Source organism: Zosterops lateralis (genome assembly GCF_965231275.1).
Source record: "Zosterops lateralis genome assembly, chromosome: 1".
NCBI classification, from domain to species: domain Eukaryota; kingdom Metazoa; phylum Chordata; class Aves; order Passeriformes; family Zosteropidae; genus Zosterops; species Zosterops lateralis.
This window is the reverse complement of record NC_139762.1, coordinates 81,236,367-81,258,861: the sequence shown is the minus strand read 5'-3', so window position 1 is coordinate 81,258,861 and position 22,495 is coordinate 81,236,367. Positions and strand designations below refer to the sequence as shown.

The window sequence follows — 22,495 nt, the reverse complement described above, 5'->3', positions numbered from 1 at the left end:
TTATTTTTACTCCCTCTTTGTATTCTGTCTAAATGCACATCAGCTGCACTTTTGACCTACTTCTACAAGGGGAATTTGCTTTGTAATATGAGTATTTGCTGTTATCTCTCAACTGCTTTCTCCCCCTTCCCACACACCCCTTTAGCAGCAGAGCATGAAACAGTTTAACCTATCTTCAACGCTTTAAATTGGCAAATATTGCCATTGATTTCAAGGGAATGGCCAGCAAGCACAGAGCTGCCTGATACATTAGCCATAATAGGATCGTGGCTTTCATGAGGTAAAACAAATATAACCTAGACAAACATTTAGCTCTTAACACATGAACAAATACTCTCAAGCTGAATATGCATCCACATCTGGAGGTAAATTTACCTCAGATATACACTGCCTTTTTTGTGTTTGCTTTCTATGGAGTTATGTACTGGATTTCTGCTTATTGAAAAGCTGTTTCAAAGTTTGGCATGCAGATGGCTGTGGAAACTGAATCCTATTTTTATACCCCTGAACATGTGAAGGTGATTAGAGTACACACATTTAAAAAGACAAAGGCACTCAATGTGTAAACCAACTAATTCAAATTTTTACTAATAATAAATATTAATACTAAATATATATTAGTTTTACATATGAGCTGGATCATCAAAAAAGTAAACAGTTAGGCTATTTGAGACATTGGTTGATTTAAGTAAGAAAATCTGAGAAGTTGCTTCTCAGCTCTTTGGATACAAAACCAGTAAATGTTTCTCAGAAGTTATTGCACATGTAATATTTGTTCAGCCTGCCTAAATATTATGGGTTCAAAGGAACTGTTTCCATTTGGTGCTGATGTAACTCAATGAGAGTGAAACAGTGAAATGATACTACTGTAAATGCTGGTACTCCATTGCCCTCCCATTTCAAAACTCTACAAGCTGGCAGAGTCATGAGGACACTCATAAAACTCTAATGGCCCCAGCCAGCTTCCCCTGGGTCCTCCACCCACACCAATGGGCCAAAGAGCTCTATTTAACCTGATCCCAACTCTAGTCTGTGGTTTAGCTTCCTACCTGGACTTCAGACTTCTCTCATTGTCATGATGTCACTAGGATCTAGACTCTTGGTTGGATCTGGTCACAATCCCCAGGCTTGCCCTGCTCCCCTGCTGTGGGTGATGGGATGGGCCCTGGCTGGCAAATATCCCAGGACTTTCTGCTTTTTACAGCTCTGAAAGGATTTATCCAAGTACTTGGCTTAACACTGACAAAAATCCTGGCAAATAACTGATGCCTCATTCCTTTAGCTGCTTTACAAATTATTTGACAAAATTTCCTAACTTACCGCACCCTCTAGAAAAAAAATTAAAGACACTTAAAAAATAATTAAAAGTATCAGGACATAACAAGGATAACAAACAAAAGCAAGGTAGAGGCAGGAAGGTCAGCTGTGAGCAAGCTGTGAGTGAGAAAGGTGCAGGGTTTTTAGGAGTGAAGGGTCTTTCAAAGAGACAGGAAGCAGTGACAGAAGAACTCTGAGAGAAAAAGGCATCCTGCAGTAAACTCACAGGCACATTCATCCCAGATTGCTGCTGAACTGGATGGAGATAGAAAGGACAAATAAGCTGCAGGCTGCAAAAGCAAAGCAACATAATCTTATTGTTTCTTCAGAACTGTTACATACCAAATTCAATCCTTCTGGACTGCTATTATTTCAACTTATCATAAGTCACTTTCTGGTTTATAACTGCTTTTACAGTGAACCCACTATCTTAATGCTCATATAGTTAAGAAAGTATTTCTCATGATTTTCTTTATTTCTGTGAAACTTCTTTTCAAACTTTTATTCCATGTTAAACTAAAATAAACAATTATTATTACCATCTTTAGTCCATCACTCTAAAGCCTCTCCAAACTGATTTTTTTTCCTATGTTTAGTCTTGTTGTGTCCTGCCCTGGACTGACCTCTCAGTTCAGGAAAATCAATAACTGTTATTCATGCTGGGACAGAGCTAAACAACAGCAGATACAATCTATGTTTGATGGTGATGGCTTTCTGGTTGGGCAACCTATTTTCAGAAAGCAATTTACAAAAGAACAAAATCCTCTCCTCTGGAATGAAATGGTAAATATTCATGGCCTTGAAACAGTGAGAAATGTTCACATTTTCTGTGATACTGATCCTTTACATTTAGGAGTTAGACCAGGTCCCTGGTGATCCGTTAATAAGTGAATGTGTGATGCAACCTTGCTTCAATGAACCTCTAAATCTGAAAAAATGCTAGAGTTGGTGTTTAATTAAATGCCTCACTGAAACTCTTCATAAAGGTTACTGATTTTAGTTTACATCCAACAGCAATATAGGATACTACATCATCCACACAGAAACACTGAAGTAAGCCATAAGTGCGTATTGGGAGGAAATATATCTGCATACGTCTCTTAGAATAGGTGGCTACAGGACTCCAAATTTTCACACCAATGCTAGTTTTCTGCCATCTAGCCTTCTGGTATGCCTCTGGAAACAACACAATGCACGCGAGAGTTGCAATTTATCAGAACATATTCTAGCCTGATTGAAAAAAATTAATTCCTGCTAAAACTTCAAACATAAAAATTAGAGATGTAGAGATGTAGGGTCCAAATAAATTAGAGATGTAATTAGAGTATATGTAAAATAGAATGAAAGGCCTGAACTTGACATTCTGAGCTAGTGACAAGATACTTAGTCTGGTGCCAAAACAGTATATGGTGAAATCAAAATCTGAGCTAACTTGAGTTTGGGGGTTAAAAAATATATACAATTAAAACAAAAACAAACAAACAAACAAACAAACAAACAACAAACAAACAAACAAACAAACAAACCCCAAAAACCAAACCAACAAAAAAAAAAACCCCAAAAAACAAAAAACAAGCTTGAAATTTTATTAAAGACATTTGAGTTTAAGGTATATTATATTTATTGAATGGAAAACAAAGCCCTCGAAACTTCCTTCCATGTTACAGAAATGCTTAATTTATTTACAACAGAAAAAATGAACTCACAGCATCAGTAACATAGTGCTGTGACCTTATTATATTTTGTTCTGAATTCCAGGTCTTGAGGCTGGATGAGTTACAATTTAAACACAGTGCAATCAATTTTCAAAGAGAATCAATTTTCAGGGTCTCAAGGGACAGCAGCACATTGCTTCAGCACAATTCTCTGGCTCTACCAGGAGCTCTCAGGTGGCTCAGGAGGGATGAAGCAAAGCGAAAGATGAAAGATCTGCTGCAGACCCACAGCCTCGTTAATGGGAATACTGTACTGTACAACAGTGAAGTTAAAGAGAGAGTGAAAGGAAAGGGAAAGGAAAACCGAGCAGATAAAGGAGAAAATGACCTATGGAATACAACTGCACAGAAGAAACTAAAACAGAAAATAGAAGAAAGACAACTCACCTCTCCTCACGATTCTGTCCCACACAGACGCGTCCTCCGTGTCGAGGGGTTGGATTGCTGCAGGAACGCTGACGAACTTGAAAGCCTATGCCACAAGTGGTGCTACAAGGTGACCAAGAAGTCCATGGTGTCCAGCCTCCATTTCTGGTAGAATAAAAAGCTCAGGCTCTGTCATCTGTTATACATAGCGAATGGCTGATTAGGTGTGACTGACAGCAGAATCTGGCCTATTAATATTTCTGTAGAAGTCATTAATACTGCATCGTGTTCCATTTCTTCAAGAATACTGAACCAAAATAAAGGTGCTCTGATATTCCGTATTCCATGCTTTGTAATCAGCAACTGCTAAAATTACATCCTTATACAAGAGTTACAAAGATATGAAGATATGTATTTACTTTTGGTCCCTTTGTTCTGGGTAAACTACACATGCAAACCCCTATATCAGTATTCTGAACCTAACTTTAAATTACATACCATTTTCAGGGAGATTAAAATGTCAAATTTTGCCACCTTGTCTAAAAGGAAAGTGATTAAAGTCTGGAGGAAAAGGAGGCTCAGAGGACACCATATTGCTCTGTACAACTCCCTGAAAAGAGACTATAATGAGGTGGGGGTTGGTTTCTCCTCCTAGGCATTGATCTCTTGATTTTAACAATGGACAGAATGAGAGGAAATGGCATCATGTTGTATCAGGAGAGATTTAGACTAGACATTAGGAAAAATTCCTTCACCAAAAGGGTTGTCAAGCACTGGAGCAGGCTGTCCAGGGAAGAGGTGGAGTCACCATCCCTGGAGGTATTAAAAGACTCACAAATGTTCTTGGGGATATAGTTTAGTAGTGGACTAGGCAGTGCTTATTAATGGTTGGACTCAATTTTTAGTGTCTTTTCCAGCCTAAATGACTCTACGACACTAAAGTAACTGTTAAAATGCATTAGTTCTCAATTTCAACAGGTTATTCTGATAAGAGCTCGATACCTTGCCTGTAATGTAACAAAAAAAGCTAAAAGAGTTCACATGCTGCACCTTGCATTTGTGAACTTTCAGAAAGGACTCCCACCACCTCTAATATACCCCAGAAAAAATATTATTGATAGACTGATCGATCTATTTTTCTATCTATCTATCTATCTATCTATCTATCTATCTATCTATCTATCTATTATCTATCTATCTATCTCTCTATAGAATTATACAGATATAATTAAAATATTATATATAGACCAAGCATCTGAAAAGGAATTTCATATCCTGTCCTAAGCAAAAAAAAAAAAAAAAAAAAAAAAAAAAAAAAAAAAAGTACTTCAGCTGTTATCCAAAGCTTTAATGGCAACCTTGCAGTTTTTGTGTTTTTGTACTGGTAGAACACAAACAGAAATAAAGAAAAATAAAACTACACTATATTGAGCTTTTGATTTTTCATCATAAAAGCAAAAGAAAGCAAAAGTTAAAACAGTGCCTTACTAATATAGCAGTGTTAATAGAAATAAGATATTAAAACAGTAGTACAATAATGCCAAAGGTAGAATGCGAATCCAGTCCCAAATCACATTCCAAATTCCCTTCTAAACCTGACAGCTTGTTGTTTGATTGGTCAGTATCTCATGTTTGTCTTTGCTATCATTCTCCAGACCCGATGTTATATATTGTTAGATTTTTAATAATTTTCCTAAAATAGACTATTTTCACTTACAGAGCTTGCAGTTACCTTGTGCAGAAATGTAATCAGTTTTATTCACTACCATCATGTGATTGTGATGTTAAAAAAAGGAAGACAAAAAACCAGAAAGAATCACTGAAAAGAAGCAGAATGCACAATATATGTTTCATCTTGCAATTAAAGTATGTATAGTATATGTGTATAATGTTTTAAACATGAACGTCTGACTCAGTTCCAAATACATAATGTTCTGAGTCTATTTGAAATTATTTGCTCTCACTGATTTTCTCTGGTAGTGGTTAAGTTCCTGAAGAAGACAAAAGAGTGGCTAAAGAGTTCTATACAGACTGATAATAGAACTCGCTATTGTGATACAGCTGAAAGATACAATGAAAACATTTTTCCAGCGCAGAATGGGAGATCACAATAGCAATTTGAGATCTACAAAAAAGTAAGCCATTTTAACTTCCAGTAAAGAAAGTTGTATGAATTACAGAACTTAGAAAAAATATCCTACTTTGGATATCATCTAACACAGAATTTTCTTTTTCTTTCAGTGTTTTTGTTAAAATTACCTGAGGACGTTATTTGGTACAGCATTTGAAATGACTCTTTGCTCTCTGGCTCATTCTCTCTTCTACAAAGTCTGAGAGATACTTTATAATGTCCCATTTGCCCTTTCATGCACAGAACAGGATCAGTAGATTTCAGGGGAGATTTCAAAGGGCAGGCTTCTGATTAAGTTAAATTTAAACCACAAATGATAGAAGCTGAAATCTTGCATACCTGGAACAGTTGGCAATCTCCATGGTTGGTCCTTCACACAGCCATCCTCCACACTGAGGAGCAGGACTGTCACACACACGTGTCCTGCAGAGGCAGGAGCCAACACTGGCACCATCAGTGTGGGTGCAAGGTTTCCACTGTGACCATGTTCCAAAATGTCCATCCACTGTCAGATTCCTCATCTAGAAACAAACAAAACAGAAAAGCTTACCTGAGGCTTGACAGTTCTTTCACACAACCACTTTATTCTGCTGTGCATGAAGGTTTAGCCTTCAGCCACCAGCAATAGCAGCCTCCACGGCAGAGATACATCTTCCAGACAGTAATCTCCCTTTATAATTCCTATAGCTGCATAACTTCCCCAACTTCTGACCAATCTGAGCCACTGGACACCACCACCAGAGCAATAACAGAAATCACAACTAACTGCTACCTTTCACAACCATGCTTGCCTACCTCTCAATTTTCTTCTGCGTTACCTACTTCCTAAAATTTTCTGGTGAAAATGGAACCTGAAGACTGACTGTAAAACCCAAGATCAAAAGGAAGAGCCAGCAGAGGGTAAGGAAGAAATGAAGAAGAAATTCTCTATGAGGATGACGAGACACTAGAACAGTTTCTCATGAAAACTGTGGATGTCTAGTCTGTGGAAGTGTCCAAGGCCAGGTTGGATGGAGCTTTGAGCAACATGGCCCAGTGGAAGATTGTTTCCTTCCAGTGAAACAATTCTGTGATTCTAAAAACAGATGCTGAAATAGTCCAGGGTAACAAAACTGGATTAATCCAACTCAAATCTCCATGATGAGTGTCTTTTGTTGAAAATAGCTTTTGAAGTGTATGTCATACAGTACCATTTCATAAGGACAAAATGTGGTTTTAAATATGACAGTCTCTAAGTGTTATATGAAATTATATGTATAAATCCTAGAAATATCTCCAAAAAGCAGCACCTAACCCTGCATGATGAAAGAGTTTGCTCCCACAGTATTCAATTCTTAACACCTTTGGCTGGAAGGTTCAGACAATTCTCATCTTGACTGGAATGTTTCCACCAAGCAGCTGTAACACGTTTAATATGAAATCTTCATTGCCTAGCTGAAACAAAATGAGCTAGAAAATGAGCTTTTCTAAAGAAAATAGCGCAGGATATGAGGAATTCAGCTCCCAAAAAAAGACAGATTTTCGTAATATTTTAGCAAGGTGTTAATCTTGACAAATCTGTGATCCTAAATGGAAATGATGGCCACTTTTTCAATTAAGTATTAAGGAATTTGCTTTTTGTTTGCCACATGTTAACTTTCAGTCAAGCACCAACAAGTGCAGGCTAAGTAGCATTTAAATTCACTCTTAGTAAGAATTAATATGTAATATTAATAAAGTGATGTATTAATAACATCACTTGTAGTCACTCATTTTTCACCCAATGTGTGAGAACATAACATTTTAATATTTGCTTATATATTGAAATAGAAATTAGAGCTGTAGATTGTCATAACCAATCTGAAATGGTATCTTCCTTTGCTACTTTTAGTATTTTAGCAGTGGTGAGAGAAGTGTACATATCAGAAATACTTTGAAGATACAAGAGATTCAATTACAACATAAGGCATGTTTCCACGGACACTCTAGATATTGGCTGATTCTTCCCACTGTGGCAAAGATACCATAATTTCACTACTAATTAATTACAATTAATTAGTATTTTTTCACAAATATCACTTGTGCAAGAACAGCTATGTATATATTCTGTCAGCTACAACCAACATATCCATAATTCATCATTTCAAAATCCATTGACAGCTATTTATTGAAAAAAACTCACCAACCTTTGCTCACGTAGAGTTTACATTGTTGGGTTTTGTAAGACAACAAGAAACACTTCTTTTTAAGTGAAAAGCAGGCTCATTCTCTCTTACACTGCTGGTCTAACAAATATTTATAGTCCACAAACTAACAATTCTATGTCCTCAATCTAATTACGTCAGAGATGTGAAAATGCCTTCACTGGTTTCTGTTTCTGTGCTGCATCAAAGCATCTTTATTGTTGTATCTACAATTATAAACTAAAGGTTGTCTATGGTTAGACAAGCTAACAGTTGTCCATGGTTACCATAATACATATTAAGTGGCAGAGAAAGCATACATAAAACATAGCTGAATGCTTGAACTCAGAAAGATAAATTGATGACATATTCTCTTTCTTCATTATTTTTCCTTGCTCCTGCAAAGATCATCCCACTGGGATCTCTGCTGTTCCCATGACTCACCTGCTCTGTCTCTCTGTGAGTATCTCCCTTTCAGAAGTGATATCAAACAATTTCATCATAGGACTGCAGGAAAGCAAAATGTCCTGATGAGGGGCCTTTGCAGCCCTCACTAGAATCCATGCCCATTAACCTTTCACAATCTGACACCTCAAGGGCAAAATCACAGTCAATCAGACTATCTTGGCATAGCTACACTCTGCTTTCCCTCTCTAGCATCCTGGTTTTGTCACCCTTTCCCTTCTGCAGACACCTTTAGGCCTTTCTTTCTTCTTAATGTCCTCCAATTATCCATCTTTGTCTCAAGTCTCTCTCCACCCTCCTCATCTACCTGCTTTGTGTCTCTGCACTCTGAGTAAAGGTTACAGTTTATAATTCTGTCAAGAGATCTTTGGTTTGAGATTCCTTTTTGTAGAATTTAGTGAGTCTGTAGAATTTCCTGAAGCTCCTAATGAACTCAGACCCCATACTACACTTTCTCTGAGAATAACTATAAAAATAAAGCCATTTCATGTTGCATATTTCTGTTAAACAAACAAACCCCAAACCAGAATCAAAACTGAAATCCTGAAAAACATTTTTTAAAATTATTTTTCCTTTCCTTGTAAAAGCTCCTAGATAATGTCAGTATGTTTTTAAGTGATGGATTGTAAGCTGTCCCACTGGAAAATACTTCAAAAAACAATGAACTTTAATTGCCATAAAAAATATTGGATGAATAATAGGGATACATGACCAACTGGAAAAAGATCAAATGTGCCATAGCAATAATTAGTGTCCATATTTATGCACAATTGCTGTACTGATGCCAACTGAAACAATAACCTAAAAATCAAATTGAGAATTAAATCAGAGCAAGATAACCAAAATAACCACATTTTTCAAAACTGATCTTCAAAGTCCATAGATGGTAGCACAGACGCTCACTTATCTGTCCTATTCACCTCTTTCCTTTACCATGACATGCCTATAAGTACTCAGCCATATGAATAATTCTGTGGGAAATTATTTCTCAAAGGAAACTGGTCACACTTTTTATCCTGGACTAAACTATTGAATAAACAGACCCCTCTCTGACCCAATTTTAGAAGAAACTGGTCATTCATTAATCTAAAAAAGTTTCTACAATGTCAAAAAGATCTGAGTAATTTTGCTAACAATTAAGATATTGCAAGCAATTGGGACCAAAAGAGGGAGAGTAGGTTTTGAATACTCTGTTATGTTCTGCCTGCAACAGTGTCTTAAATATATCCAGCACATGTTAAGGATGCACATAGCTCAGTTGCCTACAAAATTAAATTAATTACAGCTTGGCTTATATATCCTGTGAGCACAGCACATAAAAATGCTATAAAAACGAATATTTGAAAGCCTCACTAAGCAAAATTGTAATTGATTGCAGTTTGCCAGAATACTGTGTTTTCCTTTAGAGGAAAGTTTCTATAAAGTTTTCCAATCTGTTCAATAATGTGTTACTTAGTGTATAAGGCTTTAAAACAGTAAAGATGTAAACCCACACTCTTTAATTTAGATAAATAATTCTAAAATCTTCCTTATATTGTGCAAGCTCAATCTGCTCAAGGACAAAACTTCTTTGGAGGTTCTCTAGGTCTTTGAATTTCAGATCAGCAGGATAAGTCTCACGGCTAGGGATAAATTTCTAAGCAAGACTTAGGTGCTCCCCTGCTTTGACTAGACTGCCATATCCTATGCACATATCATATAATAGGTACTAAATAACTATTTTTCCAGTTGAACGGAACAGAATGGAATTATGCTTTCTAAATTATTCCTCCCTCCACCCCATCTTGGCTTCACATTCTATATCTACAAAAGAAAATAAGGCCTAGTGCCATAATTCAAAAACTGAGCACAGCAGGCTGACTGCCTATGCAAATATCAACAAAATAAAGCATTTCAGTAATCATATTATTTCCCCCAAAAGTTGCTCCTGATTTCAGCTCAAATGCTGATGCAGATGAATCCAACACAGCCTATTTTATTAGTCCTCTAATGTGAGAAGGTGGATGCAAAGGACAGGATAAGACATAAACATTTTTTAAAGCTTTAAAATTTTGAAAAAATGTTTTAAAAATTGCTATTTAATGTCAAACACAGTCAGAATACAGGAGCATGTTCTCAAGGCCCTCAGAATCAGTGTAGTCTTTGTATCCATGAGGCTGCTGCAACACGTGTAGAGAGCTTAAGTCAAAGCTGGAAGAACTTTATACTGATTTTGCGCATCTTTAGTTCACTAAACAAAGTCCAGCTTAGGAGAGAAAAGTGTCATCAAGATGTTAAAGGGAGCTTGTAAACACATGGAGATTAGAACATGGATGCCATGTGAGTATAAGTTCACAGATGCATGCGCCCCACTGGTGAGCAGGGACAAGATCAAGAAGTCCTTACTAGGACTGAAAGCAGAATTGAGTTGGAAAGGCTACCTCTACATGGGCAGAAGGACAAAGCAGCAAGAATCTCCCCCCCTAAAAAACCACACCACCACCAACAAAAAAACCCACCAAAAAAAAGGTATTTAAACAACATCAGAATAAAATTAAAAATGAGAGATACAAGTCAATTTTGTTGGTGCTTTTTTTATATTATACTGAATTTATTCAAAATATTTTTTTGAAGAGAAGTGGTAAGCCACTGTAAATATGAACCATGCATTTATTGTAATTATCGCCTCTGTCGTTAATATCCATGAGACTTAACTCATGGAAGTCAGCCTTCCAATTCATGGACTCTACAAGATGTTATTTGGTTTTTTATATTAGCAATAATAATCCTAAAAGAAAAGATTATATCATTAGTGATTTTCAAAGCACATAATGGAGAAAAATTCTGCAGAGAAAAATATGTCAATATCATTAGTCTTAGAAAACATTTATTTTCAAGGTGGGAAAACAGACATTACAGATAAAAAACAACCATCCTCTACAGATAAAAAAAAAATCCTCTGAAATTACTCTTAATTATTTTACCATGTAAGTAGTTTGATAAGAAATAGAAAAGAAACTAGGTATTCTGCTAAAACCTAAGGAAAATTACTTTAAATACAGTTTTCTGAGCTTGAAAAATCTATGCCAACTCATTTTCATGAAATTCACACAGAATCAAAGGCTTTAAGAGATGAGTGCATTTGGACTTACTGGACACACGGTAATGCTTTGCTCCCATTGACTCATGCTCAGACTTTCTTCCAGCGTTGTGCATTTCTTCAACACCATATCCCAGCCACAATAAGGGTCTTGGGATCCAATGCACGCACTGTGGATGAAAATCAATCAGAGATAACCAGGACATTTATCTTCATCTGTAGTGACCAAAGATTTCTAAATAACTATTTCTTGGTATTTCATAGGCAGATAGTGAAATTTATCTCTGTTTTGGTATGGCACAGACAAAATAACCAAAACCAGAGGAAAAATTAATTTGAATGCCTACACAAAGCTAGGATTTCTTTTAAGTGCATAGCTGAATTTCTGTCTGCATGGATGGTATGTTTCTAGGCTGATTGTTGTACTTAATTACTAGAAAATTGCAGAAATTCATAAAGAGGGTATATTATCTGCTCCAAGTAAAAAATTCAGCAGTTACAGTTCCTAGTCTTGTTCTGTCAGTTTTGGAATTGTAGCTGTCATCTTTTTCAGAAATCAGAGGACAACGTCTGCTCTTTGAAAATTAATTAAAAAACCTTCTGATCTATTTTCTGCAATTGTATAAAACCTCTGGAAGTTAGTTCAGTTGCATTGGTGGCTGCCATCACACCTCTTACTTTTCACATGCTGCCCTCAACACTCCCTCTTAGTGGCACATGAAGAGGGAAAGAAAAGATTTACAGAGAAGGATGGTAGTCCAGTTTCATATAGACTCTGAAAGATCCACTGTACAAAACTAGAAGTTCATTTCTCTAATAAATAGCAGGTTTCTCTTGCTAAGGTCTAGTATTAACAGTCCAGGCAATAGGTTGGCAGCTTCACAGATAAAGATCCATAAGAAAGGAGGTGGAACTCCCATTATAGAGAAGCACAATATAATTAGTTTAACACTTGTAAGAATACCTATAAATTATACATAAAAAATCATGCATTCAAACATTTTGTCTAGATTGTAAAAAATGTTAGACTTATCATTTTTGTTCAACTCAAACCCATCAGCATTATCTTTCTCTCTTTAATTATCTGTTCCCATCACATCTGTTGACTGAAGGGCCACAGAGATGATCAAGCAACTGGACCATCTCTCCAGTGAGGAGAGGCTGGGAGCTGGGAGAGCTGTTTGGCCTAGAGAAGAGAAGGCTCAGACAGGATCTCATCACTGTGTACAAAACCCTGAAGGGAGCATGCAAAGAAGAGTATCCAGGGTCTTCAGCAATACCCAGTGACAGGACTAGAGACAATTGGCACAAACTGCAACACAGGAGGCTTCAACATCAGGAGACACTTTTGCAGAAAGGGTGACTGAGCATTGGCACACAGCCCAGCTTCTGGAATCTCCTTCCTTGGAGATATTCAAAAGCCACCCAGACATGGCCCTGGAAAACTGGTTCAGGAGGCTTAGCAAGCATTGGACTAGATGACCATCAGAGATCCTTACAACCTCTGTGGTCTGTCCTAACAACTAATTTATCGACTATTTCATCAACTGTTTTATTGATATTTGTATTTATCTCTGGCATTCCTCATGTACTTCCATGCTAACACCTGACCAAATACAGACTTACTAATTCTCTGGAGTGTTACTCCAAAATACCATAATTACAATTTTCAAAGAATTCACTTCCACATTCCACTTGCCAATGTGGATTGCCAGTACCATGTGGGAGCATATTTCTCATCTGCAAAAAGGGCACAATGTAAGAGGCATAACAGTCAAAACTCCATGGGTACCCCTAATCAAGATTCCATATCAAAGATAAAGCCTTTGGTTTAGGGAATTTGCTATTCACACTAGAGTTCCCACTGTTGGCTCCTGCAGCTGTGAGCACTTAGAATTTTTTTAACTCAGGCTACACATTTCTATTTAACTATCTAGAAAGTGAGAAGGAACATTAATACAAATTACGGAAAGTTTTAAGTGTCTTGGTCTTCCAATGTTTGCAACATGTAATGTTCAGTGTTCTCCTTCTGAGTATTTCTGATAAAGCATGCATTTTATCAGAAAAGAATACAAAAAAATAATTAAAGGCTGACTTAATGCACAACTGGCAATGTTTAGCAATGATAACACTGAAATGAGAACTTGTGCCTCAAAGCTGAACTGCTTGATTTTCTAACTTCAAAGTGTTCATTATTATGCTTTAGAAACTTTTTATTAAAAGCAAAAATATTTCAAAGTCTTTTGAAGTATTGTCTCACTTAGAACCATACTCCCTCTTTAGTGGGAGTAAGCTGATCCTTCTCTCACTCTGGTCATAGACCTCATTTCCTCTTTTGTTTTTGTTTGCACTTTACCTTTGATTCAAGCAAATCAAAACTACTTGCACCTTTCATTACAAGTCACTCAGAAGTTTAAAGTAAGGTCCTAGAAACATATCTTGACCGTCTTTACAATTTTCTGGTATCAGAACAGATCCTAGTCACATGGAAGAAAAAAAAGGTCTTGTACTGCTACGACAAAGAATATTTGATCACTCTGAACACTGAACAGGGTTTTTTCAGTAGCTGACCAGGTTTGGAGTGCTCTGCAGCAAGGTAAAATGAGGTGAATCTTCAGTTAAGAAGATCCAATGAGAAGATCCATGAGAAAGTTATAATTTTAAGAAGTTAATAACTCAACTAACCTAATGCAGATGAGAAGAGGATAACTTCCTCCACAATTAGAGGTACTACCATTCTTCAATAATGTTTTTCTTTACACTATAATAAGAAATTAATCCTCTAAACATATGAACTATTCCAAATAAAGCAACAAGAATTTTTTTCAGAGAAATATTCTTCTCATGAGAAACTCTAGTTTTCCTGGGATTCTTTCACTAATGTGCTAATTCATTATCCCAGTCCTTATATCTAAGTCTCATATTGCAAAAAGTTTAATTTTTTAATTCTTATATACAGACAGGAAAAAAACCCACAAAAACCTACAAAACTGTTGTTCAATATCATCAGCTTCCTTCAGCTCACCGTGTCAGACATACTCATGAATTGTGGCAGGACCTGATTTAAATATCTGCCCTGTTCTCAGGTATTGGCACAACAATTCTTTTCTGTTCCCCTGCCTCATATCCCAGATGGTTTTCTTATTTATTTTTTTCAGATCACTTGTATGTCTGAAAAGTGTACATAGTTTCTTTAAAGTTAAAAGGGAGGTAATAGAAGGGTAAGTTTTTATCCTTACTGCCTAATTATGTCACATTTTAAAACCATTTTCTTTCTTCTGAGGGATGATTCCTTTGATTTAATGTGTTAGTAACGCCAGCTAATTATTTTTATCTACTAGGCTTAGATAAAACAAAGAAACACATAACAAAAGAAGTTAAGAGGAAAAAATCAGATAGAATAAAGCTTGTAAGTATAAAAAAATCAGAGCTGCTATCTGAAATGGGAAATTTAAAGGGACTATTCTTGACTTGCAATTATGTGTCCTTTGGAAAATTTCACACTGTTTTAATTCTTTTTTAATAAATCCCTCTCCCAAGAGGCAGCAGTAAGAGGAAATGCTTAAATGTGCACACAAAATAACAAAAGAAACTATATAACATGGCTGTCTGATTTATGTCAAATATATAAGTAAGGAAAGTCAAAAATCAGATACCACTACACATCTTCATCTCCTTTTCCTCCCAAATCTCTGTCTAAATTAAAGCAATTTTAGATGCTACTGTTGAAAAATTAGATAAATTTTAAAGTAGGTATTAGGCCTTTCATTTGACAGGGCCCTTTCAGTGTCACACTGCAAATAGCAGAGCTGGATAATATATTTTGTCATCTTGTCTCTAGAAGCATACCTTACATCTCAATTTCAGCAAAGAATGAATGTTTTGTCTGTTAATCCCAGTAGGCACCAGCTGACATCTCTAAGACTTCTAAAACTTCACATGATTTGTCCCAGCACTGCTAAAACTGGCAATTTTGTGCAGGAAGGAATTTCAGGAATAAAATTAAACTGGTTCATTTGAGGACCCTTGATGCCACTTTACCCTGTCGAGTCAGCACTCTCTGCAAAAACATTCAACTGCTTTTGGCTTCTCCTGACTGATTCTAATTTTGCCCTGTGTTGTCACTTCACTTTTTTTACCAAATGTAAATGATAGGTGGCAGAGTGTGTCTCCTGCAAGGCTCCCATTTGGCAATGATGGCTCAGTGTGCATGCTGACAGTGGTGCTACTCTTCAGCAACGGGTTTTGACTGACTACTAAAAGAACCTTGAGCCACCTCACTCTAAAGTAAGTCAGTAAAAGCAGGTTATTTCTTCAGCTATTTTATAATTATCCCCAAGTAGGCCAGAAAAATTGTCCTACTTCAGTTATATTTGAGATGATTTATTGAGTTAGAAAATAAGGCAGAATTGAACACAATTCAGAGTAAAATACGTTAAAGATCCCATAGAGTTTTAGACTAAAAAGAAAAAGAATTTGTGTGTTCCAAAGTACAAAAAAACCCTTACGTTTAATAGCTGTATCATGATACCATTAATTTCAAAGAGATTTTTAAATTTCCTTTGAGGGGGAGAATATATTCCCATATGAATATGAAAGTTCTAATCAGGTATCCATACATAAATCACACTTTGAAGAGTTGTCACTAAATATTTCAGGGGCAGCAAAATATAAATTAACAGTTTGATGCATTTTGCAAGACAGATAGACACTTTCTGCAAAAGCTTTCATCTTCACAGAGGCAGAAAGGGTCAAGCTATTCTCTCTGCTGTATGGGACTAATATTCTATTTCTTTTGAGTGCAACAAACTTACACATGTACTTATTTCATAGTTCTGATGACTTTAAAAGTGTTCATAAGTTGACCCTGACTGAAGACAACTTTTGAGTGTATCTACTGCCCAAAAAAAGAATTGCCATTTTTAATATGTGCTTATAATCTAGGCTTGCAGAGAGGAGCATGGTTTATATCACTCTGGGAAATTTATGAGGATTCTGATTCTGGAGTATTATTCTGGAATCACTAATTCAGATCAGTCCTCATGTGGTTCTGACATTATAACAGAACAGCAGATTTTTCATATTTAGACTGGAATAAAGCCTGAATATTTTGAAATCAGGAAATCCACCGGAATATCCAAAAATAAATACTTTGGAATTATTATTTCCAAACAGAAGTTTCAATTCCATTTTTGGCAAGTCCTTCTGGAAACATGAGCACCTTGTAATGGTTTAGACCACCATATACTTGTTATTAACTTGTATAATATCAGTATATAGGAATAATTATTTTACTATTTAATGTTATTGTGTTTATTACTAGGAAAACAGGTTCCTACTGAGTGTGAGGGTACTTCTGAGGATGCAAAATCTGCAGCTAGGGCAAAATAAAGGAATGCAAAAGTGGTTGAAATACGTGATCCAATAATCTTGCAGGAGTTCTAGGAATGAAATAAAGTATATTGTTTTCTTATGTAAGTTCATTCAGTACCCTTTTGAGCACTGTGCTCGTAGAGTTCTCTTGTGTATGTACAGATTGCTTAACTGATGGCTCACAAAGACACCAAAATAAGAATAAAGAAGTTCAAAGAGCAAAAGGTTAGTTACAGTACAAAGCTATGACAACATTACTTAGCAACATGACCTTGTGACCCAGTAGTATCTTAGGCATATATTGTAAAAAAATATTAAAAAATTTTCAGAAGTTGTTGTTTTTAGGGTTTTTTTTCATGTCAGAGAAGTCACTATTTGTACAGCTTTTAGCAGATGGCACTATTTATTTACTTAGACATAACATTATAGAAAGATTAGTTCTCAAGCCTCTAAGTGTGTGAAACCTATCTTCAGTCAGAAATACCAATCCTTGACCCTTGCTTGGTAAGATTTTAAAGCACTTTGAGGTGATACAGCCTTTCATTGTCCTTTCAGAACTAATGCACTGAAATTGCCAGTACAAAGTATAACTTCGACAAATTTGTCTCCAAAAAATCACTGCCATCAGGAGTTGCTTTTGAAGGCTACAGCTGCCAACAAAAGAAAGCCAACTGTTTGTTTCAGGGGGCAGAGTCTCTACCCACATACTACCCCCATATCTTATTTCCATATCCCTTATTCCCATATCTCTACCCCCACATCTTATTCCTTATTACAGATGCACAGAACCTTCAAAGTGAAACACAGAAACTGAAATTTTAGAGAGTTTAATAGTTATCTTCTTGTGATAATTATTCTATTTATCTCACATTATAGTTAATTAGCAGATATAAAAGTCAGTTGTGCTTCACACTTGGCCTACTCAACTCTGAAGAAGTACAGAGAGATGGAGAATTCATCTATGAAAATAGCTCCAGTGAATATCATTGATGGACTTCTGTAAAAGTTTGATAAATGTGTAAATTGCAATACCCAGGTGATAATAACCTGATCAAACCTTAAGGATTTTCCCCAAGGAGAATTGAATTTATGTAACTGCTCTGCTGCTTTCTGCACCTTGAAGATGGCAGGGTTTTCTGGAGAACTGATTCTCCGAAGTACTGACACACCTCAAATTACTTTTCTCTAGCTGACTTTAAAAACCAGCACAATTATGATAGGATGTTCAAAACAGGCATTACCAGAAGTCTGCATGAGATACCCTCCACCTGCCTGCCATGGAAACTGGCAATCCAAATAACTGGCATGGGCAACTCATGAATTATGGAAACATTAGAGTATAATGGAAAGTGCTGAGCAACCCAAACTATGGGTGTGACAACAGGTTTTGCCCATGGTAAGGTCTGCTGTCACAGTAATAAAGTGCAGCAAACTGCACTTAAAACACCGAAGGAAAAAAAAAAAACATAATTACCCTCCAAATGTATTTTCAAGAGCCTTTGTTAACAGTGTTTATGGGAGTAGAGTCATGACTGCAGTGCACTGAAGCAGATAGAATACCTGTCAGAGCAGCAGTAGGTCATGGGGTTCCTCCACCACTGAAAAGTGCTGGAGGAACAGATTTATGATATGCAGAGCATATTAGAGTGATTGTTAACGAGATATAATAAACTACAAATAAAAGCAATAACCACTTGCTTTAGAGGCTACTGTGGGAAGATGAAACAAGGAATAATGAAAAACAATTAAAATGGCCAGTCTCAAGAAAATTATCTTGACATTGAGGTATTAGCTCATGAAAGAGTCTGCTCAACTGAGGAGCTGAAGTTGTATTGTCTGAAAACTCAGCAAGAAACCTAAACAAAGAGATTAGATAAGATTAGGCACTGAGCACTCTGCCATTTACAGAAAAAGAGCAGGTGAGGGAGCATATCTTCAACCTTTTGACTTTTTTAAGGCTGTTATTCATACACAAGTATGCCCTATTCCTCAATAATTACACGCATACTGGAGAGTACACTCCTTGATCTGGGGAAGAGACTCTAGCTATCATTGATGGAATTTCAGAATGTAGGTTTGGCACATATTAGCCCTAAATATGATAAATGTGAAGAAATAAAATAATGCACAAACACCCAAAACACTGTGTCCCAAGTCATTACCCTAGGTAAGGTTTACCCATTATTCTGTTTACCCATTGCTACAGCATAGAAGTAATAGCAACATTATAGAAGAATGTGGGTATTAAAACACCCAGAAATGCAGTGAGCAAGTTTAAGATGTTTCAATGGCTGGAGAAATGTATAGCCCCCAAGTAATGAACTTGTACTCTCTCCGCAGGCATAAAAAAAAAAAAAAAAAAAAAAAAAAAAAAAAAAAAAAAAAAAAAAAAAAAAAAGCATAAGCCAGGAAAAAACTAGTCAAACTAGAATAACTAAAAATAAATTATTAAATTTAAGGTGAGAGAAAGATTACATCTGCATTCTCCTAATAATCTTAATCCCTAATGATAGATGACAAATTTCTTTTTTTGTCTGGATCACATCTGTATATCCTCTCCTTTTTCACAAAAGAGGGGTAGAATTGCTGGTGAACTCTTTAACCAAGAAGAAAGCAAGGATGGCAAGCCTTTTGGTGCAATGAATATTTAATTACTACAAGAGAAATCAAACAACTACAAAAGACATGCTTGAAAAACTCCACAAGGAATTATTTTATCTCCTTTTAAATAAGTCATTCCACTGGAATATGAGACTTCATATACCTCTGGGCAGAGGAATAAATTATCATTTGAGCAGTATTTGAGGCATTTAACTACTGTTCTCTGTAAAATGGGAAATGAACCATTTTTTTGTTTTGTTTTCTTTTGTTCTAAAACAAATTTTAAAAATTAGACAATTAGAGCCCACTGCTCAAACGGGGAGAGGAATGAATAGCCTGTAGCCATGCGTGGGGCCTGTGATTTGAAACAGCAGTCCTATCCTGCAAGGGCAAAAGCATGTTTGGGCCCTGCAGCTGGAATAACATTGCCATGCCTTGGGAATTATCCTGAGAGAAGCAGAGATACCAGAGACCTCTAGTATTCGCACCTCACTAAAAACAAGGTGAGGCACCAAGCTTGAAATATCCCAAGAGGACTACAGGCTTGGTGTAAGTACTCACCACCACACATCCTTTTTCAACTCTCTGAACTAAGGAAACATGAAATTTCCAAGGAAACTGGAATTTGTCCTATGTAGGCCACTAAATCAACAAAAACTCCTGAAGCAGAGACTTGCCCATATAAAACTTTTCCCTAAAGTAATCTGTGCAGGACTTCAAATGGAGCTTCAAGTGTTCTTCTATTTCAATAGAAAATGCCAAAAATATGCTACATATGACAGCATAAACGAAAAATGGGCTGGTAAAAACTGTAAAAGGTAGAATTCCTCCTTTCCCTGGTACACTTGTTTTCCAGGGCACACCTTTTCTTTCAGTCTTCAGTAGCCTTTCACTAGTTTCCTGCATGGTACCAATCCCCATGGTGAGCCAGGTCCCTTGGAAATGTCCTTCCACCAACACCAAGCCACAGCTTTACTACACCTGCTGTGACCAACCATGTGGTCCCTGTGACGGGCAGAACTGTCTCTACCTGCGAATGGTCATGCTGCCTTCTATGGGAGGTAATATCTCTGCTGCAAAAATATTTCTAATATCTCTGCTGCAAAAATAATGTCTCTGTGAGCATGAGTGCAGCAGCCAAAATAGGCAACTGGCAGCCTTTTTCCCTCCTTCAACAGCCCAACTTTTCAGAGGAACGGATTTTAATCAAGGTGAAGCTAAAACAAGCTAAAAAGCCAATCACATGCCTCTGTCACAGTTCCCAAAACCTCATGACTGGTTCAGTGTATATCTGATGTAACACAAAACAATTGTACTGAATTACCAGGACCACACATATCAAATGGAAGATACAACTAACTAGATAAAATTAGCAATCTCTAATAGCATGTTTTGCAACCCAGATACATTTTCAGATAGCCTATTGAAAAAGTTGTGTGCTGAATTTTAAAATCCTTAACTATCATAATACAGTTTAGAACCAAGTGATAATTTGTAAGTCATCCTCTTTCTTTGATTGAACAACTGTTGGCTGCATAGGCCTTTTACTTAGTAGCATATTTACATTTATTAGAGTTTGCTGATCCAACACTACCTTTAAATAGACCCTGTTGCAAGTACTCTTAATTCGCAGGTCATCCAACCCAATTTTCTTTCTAAATCTAGAGACATTGTTTACTCAATTATAACACTGCTTAAAAACAAACAAATAAACAAAACCTCTTAAATTTGTCCAAGTCACAGGCTTTAATATATTAAACCAGCAGCTATATTTCATTTTACCAGATAACTGTTTTCTATATAAAGCTTTTCTTACTATTTAACTTCACAATTCAGAATCTGCATAATGACACTTCAATATGAATGTAATTCATTGAGAACCTAATCTAGTCTTAACAAGTTACTACAAGTAGTCAGAGACACTTCTGATAAATAAGGTACACAGGAAGTCATTGTTGAGAGAGACAATTAATTTGGATTCCTACTTGCAGTCACTTATCCTTCCCATTTTTCTGCAACCCCCTGCATGTATTTTTCTCCGGTCACATAAAGCTAGCTGATTCTTCATACCTGTATGTTTTGTAAAAGGGACATCTCTTCAGGGGGACTTTAATCACATGTTCCTGAAGGCCCACAAAAAGGACACTCTGGCTGTGCAGGATCTGAAGGCTCCTGATGGGCTCTCGCTGACTTTTCGGCAGGAGTTCAATTTCCTCAAGCAGGCAGCTGCTTGAATTCTGGTTCATTGGGGCAAGTACTTTCTTAATAGTGCCATAATCTGAAAAGGCAAGAGGAAAATGAGTTACTAAAGATCACACTAGCAATTCTACCTGCTTGGTGTCCTTCAGTGAAAAATATCTTTGTGCTTGATGTTTTCAGTGAAGCCTCGGAATGCAGGATTATTTTGACTGAAGTTTCCTAAATTGATTATAGTACAGTAAAAAGTACTAAGAAAACTTTAAAGTCTGTTTTCATGTGATGCAGTACATTAAAAAAAAAAAAAAAAAAAAAAAAAAAAAAAAAGGAAAAATTTTAAAAAGTTATTAGTGCAGAACAGCCTTCACAGCAGTAGTTACAAGAAAACAAGGTTTCAAAGTCTGGCTTTATAAATGCACATTCACGCTGAGGGTTACTGATTTCAGTCTACTGGATTATCTTATACTTTATTATACTTAAAGCAGTTTAAAAAGTTTGTTTTAATATTCTATGTGCTAAAAATTATGGGGTTTAAATACGCATCACATTCATTTAATAAAGCACATGTATATGAATATATGCAGGTCTTGAGTCTAGGTGAATAGGAATGAATGAGGCTTAACCCCTTCTTGTTATTTATCTTGATTTTGACCTCTGAAAAATCATAGCTTTTAGCATTAACTCTTCACTTCTATTCTTAATGTGATTTCTCAGGAAAGACAGTAACGCACTGAAAACCAATGTCAGAACATATGATAAGATTTATGATTCATTCCTGCAAAGTTTTTAAATAATTTAAAAATATATCAAAGTACATTTGTTCTGAACACAAAGGATCACACTCTCACAATGTTAAATATTTTAGGGAGCCACAGCATTATGCAACCTTTCATGTGCAAGCAACAGTAAGTATTAAAGATCCAACACTGCAAACACACAGAGAGATAAGCCCTGGAGTCTTGAAAGTCTTCCCTTTTGAGCTGGTAATAATGGCAAGAGGAATGTTTGTGAAGGTCTATTCTGCAGTCTGGAAAACAGCAGGTTTTCCATCACTAGCACAAGGTTTGGCTCAGAGTTGGCAGTGCAGGTT

At 36.3% G+C, this 22,495-nt stretch overlaps 1 protein-coding gene across 14 annotated transcripts in view; it reads right to left on the bottom strand.

The window, feature by feature from the left end:
- The window catches only part of SEMA5A (semaphorin 5A), a 310,831-nt gene that overhangs the window by 70,980 nt on the left and 217,356 nt on the right, over positions 1–22,495 (bottom strand). For all 14 annotated transcript variants that reach the window (XM_083854446.1, XM_083854449.1, XM_083854445.1 and 11 more), the window contains 4 exons: positions 21,280–21,487; positions 11,288–11,405; positions 5,869–6,050; positions 3,420–3,563 (listed from right to left, as the gene is read on the bottom strand). In XM_083854446.1, coding sequence (XP_083710572.1) covers positions 3,420–3,563; positions 5,869–6,050; positions 11,288–11,405; positions 21,280–21,487 — 652 coding nt within the window. The remainder of the gene's footprint in view (positions 1–3,419; positions 3,564–5,868; positions 6,051–11,287; positions 11,406–21,279; positions 21,488–22,495) is intronic.